At 53.7% G+C, this 7,333-nt stretch overlaps 1 protein-coding gene across 1 annotated transcript in view; it reads left to right on the top strand.

Moving 5' to 3' along the window:
• The first annotated feature begins 131 nt into the window (after window positions 1–131).
• RGS9 (regulator of G protein signaling 9) overlaps window positions 132–7,333 on the top strand; it is a 104,891-nt gene continuing 97,689 nt past the window's right edge. Inside the window, exon 1 of the mRNA XM_069749218.1 lies at window positions 132–260. Within this exon, the coding sequence (XP_069605319.1) occupies window positions 198–260 (63 nt within the window). The 5' untranslated portion in view covers window positions 132–197. The remainder of the gene's footprint in view (window positions 261–7,333) is intronic.

Raw genomic sequence — 7,333 nt, 5'->3', positions numbered from 1 at the left:
AGACTGGTTATTGTCATCTCATTGATTCCTGTGCAGTGCGGGCTCCCTCTTGTGGCTGTTACGGGAAGCGCTGTTCCTGTATTTTTAGTCTCAGTTGGCCCTGATTGGCTGGCGCTGGGAGAGGGGAGGAGCCTGTGGAGGCTCCACTACCTGAGGCTGTTGCTGCTGTCTGTGGTTCTGTCTCATCAGCTGCAAACATGACGGTGAAGCACCTGGACCAAGGGCAGCACTACAGGCCGAGGATGGCCTTCCTGAGGAAGGTACGGTGTGTGCGTGTGCGCGCGCAGAGCAGTGTGTATGAGCAGAGCAATGTGTGTGTGTGCGCGCGTGTGTGCAGAGCGGAGCAGTGTGTGTGCAGAGCAATGTGTGTGTGTGAGTGTGTGTGTGTGTGTGCAGAGCAGTGTGTGTGTGCAGAGCAGAGCAGTGTGTGTGCAGAGCAATGTGTGTGTGTGAGTGTGTGTGCAGAGCAATGTGTGTGTGTGTGTGTGTGTGTGTGTGTGTGTGTGTGTGTGCAGAGCAGTGTGTGTGTGCAGAGCAGTGTGTGTGTGCAGAGCAGTGTGTGTGTGTAGAGCAGTGTGTGTGTGTGTGTGTGTGTGTGTGTGTGCAGAGCAGTGTGTGTGTGCAGAGCAGTGTGTGTGTGTGTGTGCAGAGCAGTGTGTGTGTGTGAGTGTGTGTGCAGAGCAGTGTGTGTGTGTGTGTGTGTGTGCAGAGCAGTGTGTGTGTGTGTGTGCAGAGCAGTGTGTGTGTGTGTGTGTGTGTGTGTGTGTGTGTGTGCAGAGCAGTGTGTGTGTGTGCAGAGCAGTGTGTGTGCAGAGCAGTGTGTGTGTGTGTGAGTGTGTGTGCAGAGCAGTGCGTGTGCAGAGCAGTGTGTGTGTGTGCAGAGCAGTGTGTGTGTGTGAGTGTGTGTGCAGAGCAGTGCGTGTGCAGAGCAATGTGTGTGTGTGTGTGTGTGTGCAGAGCGATGTGTGCTCAGAGCCAGGTTCTGCTCCGGATGCCATAGTGATGCCTGCAGTCCTGTATCACTGGCTGCTGCTGCACCTGCTCTTCTGTCACCTGTTGTGTGTGGTAGAGCAGATATCTGCTGGGTGTTGTAGTTCTCCCCAATTCTGTTGTTTCATACAGCATTGCCTAGAGAATAGTGAGATTGGCAGTGGTGCCTGGCTGTGTGGCTTTCTGGGAGTTGTAGTGTTTTTCTACAGTGTAGGGTCCTGCGCTCGCAGTGGGGTCCGTACGCTCCATCTGCTGGTGGTCACATAATGTCCGGCAGGTGATATCTGTCCAGTTGTGATGTCATCAATGCACCTGTGCCAGGATAATCCGCCAATGCCTGAGTCTTGTGTGATGTCACTGCCCGGCACTGACTACGGGGTGATAATCTGTGTTATCTGTGCCTCTCACGTCCTCGGATTATCCGGATGATGAGGGTTATAGTTATTCTGGGTGACATGTCCAGCTGCCACTATGGTGCTGTGTAGATACTTAGACAATGGTGCGGAAGGTCAGAGGTTATGTGGCTATGAAGGGTTAATACAGACCTATGGGTTATACTTGACTCTGGATAACCAGTATGTAATCCGAAGTCTTGTGCGAGATCAGCCCCAAAAGTGCAGAGATAGTATTGAGCACTACATTCTGCTGCTCCTGCACAGCCTGGTGACTGGTATAGAAGTATTGCCTCCTCCGCAGGCTCAGTGCGCCCTCTGTAACCCCTCTGCACGCTCAGCGCGCCCTCTGTACCCCCTCCGCACGCTCAGCGCGCCCTCTGTACCCCCTCCGCACGCTCAGCGCACCCTCTGTACCCCCTCCGCACGCTCAGCGTGCCCTCTGTACCCCCTCCGCACGCTGAGCGCGCCCTCTGTACCCCCTCCGCACGCTGAGCGCGCCCTCTGTACCCCCTCCGCACGCTGAGCGCGCCCTCTGTACCCCCTCCGCACGCTGAGCGCGCCCTCTGTACCCCCTCCGCACGCTGAGCGCGCCCTCTGTACCCCCTCCGCACGCTGAGCGCGCCCTCTGTACCCCCTCCGCACGCTGAGCGCGCCCTCTGTACCCCCTCCGCACGCTGAGCGCGCCCTCTGTACCCCCTCCGCACGCTGAGCGCGCCCTCTGTACCCCCTCCGCACGCTGAGCGCGCCCTCTGTACCCCCTCCGCACGCTGAGCGCGCCCTCTGTACCCCCTCCGCACGCTGAGCGCGCCCTCTGTACCCCCTCCGCACGCTGAGCGCGCCCTCTGTACCCCCTCCGCACGCTGAGCGCGCCCTCTGTACCCCCTCCGCACGCTGAGCGCGCCCTCTGTACCCCCTCCGCACGCTGAGCGCGCCCTCTGTACCCCCTCCGCACGCTGAGCGCGCCCTCTGTACCCCCTCCGCACGCTGAGCGCGCCCTCTGTACCCCCTCCGCACGCTGAGCGCGCCCTCTGTACCCCCTCCGCACGCTGAGCGCGCCCTCTGTACCCCCTCCGCACGCTCAGCGCGCCCTCTGTACCCCCTCCGCACGCTCAGCGCGCCCTCTGTACCCCCTCCGCACGCTCAGCGCGCCCTCTGTACCCCCTCCGCACGCTCAGCGCGCCCTCTGTACCCCCTCCGCACGCTCAGCGCGCCCTCTGTACCCTCCCGGCACGCTCAGCGCGCCCTCTGTACCCCCTCCGCACGCTCAGCGCGCCCTCTGTACCCCCTCCGCACGCTCAGCGCGCCCTGTACCCCCTCCGCACGCTCAGCGCGCCCTGTACCCCCTCCGCACGCTCAGCGCGCCCTGTACCCCCTCCGCACGCTCAGCGCGCCCTCTGTACCCCCTCCGCACGCTCAGCGCGCCCTCTGTACCCCCTCCGCACGCTCCGCGCGCCCTCTGTACCCCCTCCGCACGCTCAGCGCGCCCTCTGTACCCCCTCCGCACGCTCAGCGCGCCCTCTGTACCCCCTCCGCACGCTCAGCGCGCCCTCTGTACCCCCTCCGCACGCTCAGCGCGCCCTCTGTACCCCCTCCGCACGCTCAGCGCGCCCTCTGTACCCCCTCCGCACGCTCAGCGCGCCCTCTGTACCCCCTCCGCACGCTCAGCGCGCCCTCTGTACCCCCTCCGCACGCTCAACGCGCCCTCTGTACCCCCTCCGCACGCTCAGCGCGCCCTCTGTACCCCCTCCGCACGCTCAGCGCGCCCTCTGTACCCCCTCCGCACGCTCAGCGCGCCCTCTGTACCCCCTCCGCAATCTCAGCGCGCCCTCTGTACCCCCTCCGCACGCTCAGCGCGCCCTCTGTTCCCCCGCCGCACGCTCAGCGCGCCCTCTGTACCCCCTCAGCGCGCCCTCTGTACCATGCCGCACGCTCAGCGTGCCCTCTTCCCATCATCTTTGTAGGGTAGGGTTCTTTACAGTCAGAGCAGACACACTGTATAATGGGCTGCTCTCTTCTGGTCAGATGTCCAGTGTCCCCCATGTAGAGATAGCAGTCTGCTCTGGATATAGGAGCGTGCACTATTTTCCCTGGTTAGCTGGTGTACTTGCAGTACTTTCCTAGGAGCTGTGGTTTCTCAAAGTGTCGCTCCACCAGCACACAGCCGCCATGACAAAGTGCCGCTCCCCCAGCGCATAACTAACACCACAGACAAGATAAAGATCCCCAACTCATATGAGGACTACAACATCCCAGGTACTTTCAGCTACATCACATCTAATAGGGTGTACTCAATTATTTGTACTAAATGTTCAACTGGGGGCTCTATATGTAGGGGAATCGGGGCAAAAGCTTAGAACAAGGATGAATTCTCATCGCCACACAATAAGAGAAAAATGAATGGATCTACCTGTGGCCAAACATTTTTATCTCCCAGATCATGGCATCATTGACATGAGATTACTTGTATTAAAGGGTAGCTTCAAATCTAAGAGAGACAGAAGAGTCTGGGAGTATAAACTCATGATAACCTGTGACACACTCAGTGTAGGGATGAATGTGTCGCATGGATTTATGTCTTTTTACATTAACTAAGGAATTTGCTCCAGAACCAGACCCCGATCAGAGGACAGTAAAACTTTCACACTCCTTATCTATGAACTGTTCCAATATCTACAGCCACAACTGTTTATTCCTCTCCCGTAATGGTAGTTCTGCTTCACGTCACCTGTCTTATCTATAGCATTTTTCTGTGCTATGTTGTGCATAAGTATGTGGTTCTTCAGAATTTCTATTAAGCCCCCGTCACACATAGCGAGATCGCTAGCGAGATCGCTGCTGAGTCACAAGTTTTGTGACGCAACAGCGACCTCAGTAGCGATCTCACTATGTGTGACATGTAGCAGCGACCAGGCCCCTGCTGTGAGATCGCTAGTCGTGTCGGAATGGCCTGGACCGTTTTTTGATCGTTGAGGTCCCGCTGGGTAGCACACATCGCTGTGTTTGACACCTTACCAACGACCTCGTTGACAGGACGTCCCATTGAATCGTCATGAAATAGCATCGTTGTACAGGTCGCTACAGGTCGCCGCATCACTGCTGCGTCGTTGGGGAGATCGCACTGTGTGACATCTCACCAGCGACCACATAGCGACGCAGCAACGATCCCTGACAGTTCGTATCGTTGTCGGGATCGCTTAAGCGTCGCTATGTGTGACGGGGCCTTTAGTCTATGCCTGATGAAGAGACCTGAGTAGTCTCGAAAGCTTGCAAGTGCCTGACATTAGCCTGTGGTTGATACGATTTTTCAGGGTTGTCCCTATATAACATCCATCATTGAGTCATTTCCCATAACCCTGGTAGCGGTGGTCCATTACTTTATTGTCCTGGTGAAAACACTCGCCTTGTTCATCACTTGCATGCTCAAGATTCTGAGGGGAGAAATCTAAATGTGCATGTTCAGAGACATGCGACATCCAAGACACTTGTATGCATTTAGCAGTTCCTCAACATCTTCAACATATTCTGGAGATTTTTTGTTTCCACTTGAAGCTTTTCCAAGATCTCAATTCCTTATCATTTAGAGTTTCTTCAAACACAATAAGTTAATAAACAATCGCCAATCTGCAGCAAAATTCTCGATTCGGCTCTTTAACAAGGCCACTCACATTGTTACAGTACACCATTGGTCCATCACTGACGCTGCGCTCCGTCTGTCACTGGTGGTTTTCAGCATGCACGGTCGCATCTTGGCACCGTCCAGGTTGAAAACTATTTGTCCTCCAGACATAGATTACAACGTGGGACAGAACGACAGACAGGAAAGGGACATGGTTGTTATGTTATTTTTGTTCTATTACAGGAGACGAGGGCTTCGTTGGAATAGGCGTTAGGTGAGTATAACTGTGTTTGTTATTTTTAAATAAAAAAGTGAAAGTGTGTTTTGTTTTATTTCTAATAAAGGACTTTATTCTGTCCATGTCTTTATTTACCATACAACTATAGGGTTAGTAATGGATAGGTCTTGTGTCTCCCCTTTTCCTCATAGTTTGTAAGCTTGCGAGCAGGGCCCTCATTCCTCTTGGTATCTGTTTTGAACTGTATTTCTGTTATGCTGTAATGTCTATTGTCTGTACAAGTCCCCTCTATAATTTGTAAAGCGCTGCGGAATATGTTGGCGCTATATAAATAAAAATTATTATTATTATTATTATTATAGTTGTCTTATAGAGGTCTCTCCATTACTAAGCCGCTGGCTTGATGTCACCTGACAATACAAAGGTGACATTAACCTCACTTGCCATCAACACAGGGCAAGTGGGAAGATCCAGGTAAAGCACCAGAATTGGCGCATGTAATAGATGTGCGTTTTCTGGGCGGCTGTGGGGGGGTCAATATCCATGGCCCCTTACCAGTCTGAAAATATCAGCCCCCAGCTGTCTGCTTTAGCTTGGCTGGTTGTCAAAAATGGGCGGACCCCATGCCGGTTTTTTTTTTTAAATTATTTATTTAAGTAAATAAAATATACGGCGTGGGGACCCCACTATTCTTGATAACCAATCTTGCAGATAGCTGACGGTTGCAACCACCAACCAGGCAAAACTCACAGCTGGGGGCTGCAACATTCAGCTGTCTGCTTTAGCTTGGCTGGTTGTCAAAAATTGGGGGGGACCCCATACGTTTTTTTATTAATAATTTATTCAAATAATTAAAATATACAGCATGGGGACCCCTCTATTCTTGATAACCAGCCTTGCTGAAGGTTGCAGCCCCCAGCTGTGAGTTTTGCCTGGTTGGTTATCAAAAATACAGGGGAACCCACTATGGTTTATTGTTTATCTGTTTAGAGGGCAAACGCTGACTGGTGAATACTCCCATTAGCCGCTGCTGCTCTCATTGTTATTAGCAGCAGCAGGCTGATGGGAGTAGTACTCTCATCAGCCATCGCCAGTGACTGGAGCTTTACACCTCCAATAACAGCTGCGTGGTCACACTGTAATTTGACAACATGGGAACCGCAGCTCTCTGACCGGCGGTAATCCAGATAATCCAGCGGCGGCTCAAGGAATGTTCTGTGGATTGTGTCTGCTGTATACAGGGAGCTGACGGCTGATATTTTGCCGCGCCGGATTCCTGCACAATACCGATTGCGGAGACTGCAGCCGCCCCTAATAAGGGAGGACTGCTGACTGTGACCTCCCCCCCCCCCCCCCCCCAGTATCAGTGTAATGGTGCCCCATCATCATGTGACTGATATCAGCCTCTTATAGCGCAGCTGGCGGTGTATGAGTGGCTCCGTGCTCTCCGCGTTCTGCTTCCTCTCATGTATATTTCAGCACGTCGTCTTCTGTCTGCAGAGAACGAGCAGCACAACCTGACCTGGATCTACAGAGCATGTGTAGGAAAAGGCTAGGAGGCATTCTCAGTGACGTCACCGCTGATCTCTGGTGATGGATAGGAGGCATTCTCAGTGATGTCACCGCTGATCTCTGGTGATGGATAGGAGGCATTCTCAGTGATCTCACCGCTGATCTCTGTCTCCTATCCATCACCATTCTCAGTGATCTCACCGCTGATCTCTGGTGATGGATAGGAGGCATTCTCCGTGATATCACCTCTGATCTCTGGTGATGGATAGGACACATTCTCAGTGATCTGATCCCTGGTGATGGATAGGAGGCATTCTCAGTGATGTCACCGCTGATCTCTAGTGATGGATAGGAGGCATTCTCAGTGATAATAATAATAATCTTTATTTTTATATAGCGCTAACATATTCCGCAGCGCTTTACACACATTATCATTGCTGTCCCCATTGGGGCTCACAATCTAAATTCCCTGTCAGTATGTCTTTGGAATGTCACCTCTGATCTCTGGTGATGGATAGGAGGCATTATCAGTGATGTCACCGCTGATCTCTGGTGATAGGAGGCATTCTCAGTGATCTCACC

Source organism: Ranitomeya imitator, chromosome 2 (assembly GCF_032444005.1).
Source record: "Ranitomeya imitator isolate aRanImi1 chromosome 2, aRanImi1.pri, whole genome shotgun sequence".
Lineage (NCBI taxonomy): Eukaryota > Metazoa > Chordata > Amphibia > Anura > Dendrobatidae > Ranitomeya > Ranitomeya imitator.
The sequence above is the reverse complement of the archived record's forward strand: the minus strand, read 5'-3'. Positions and strand labels throughout refer to the sequence as shown.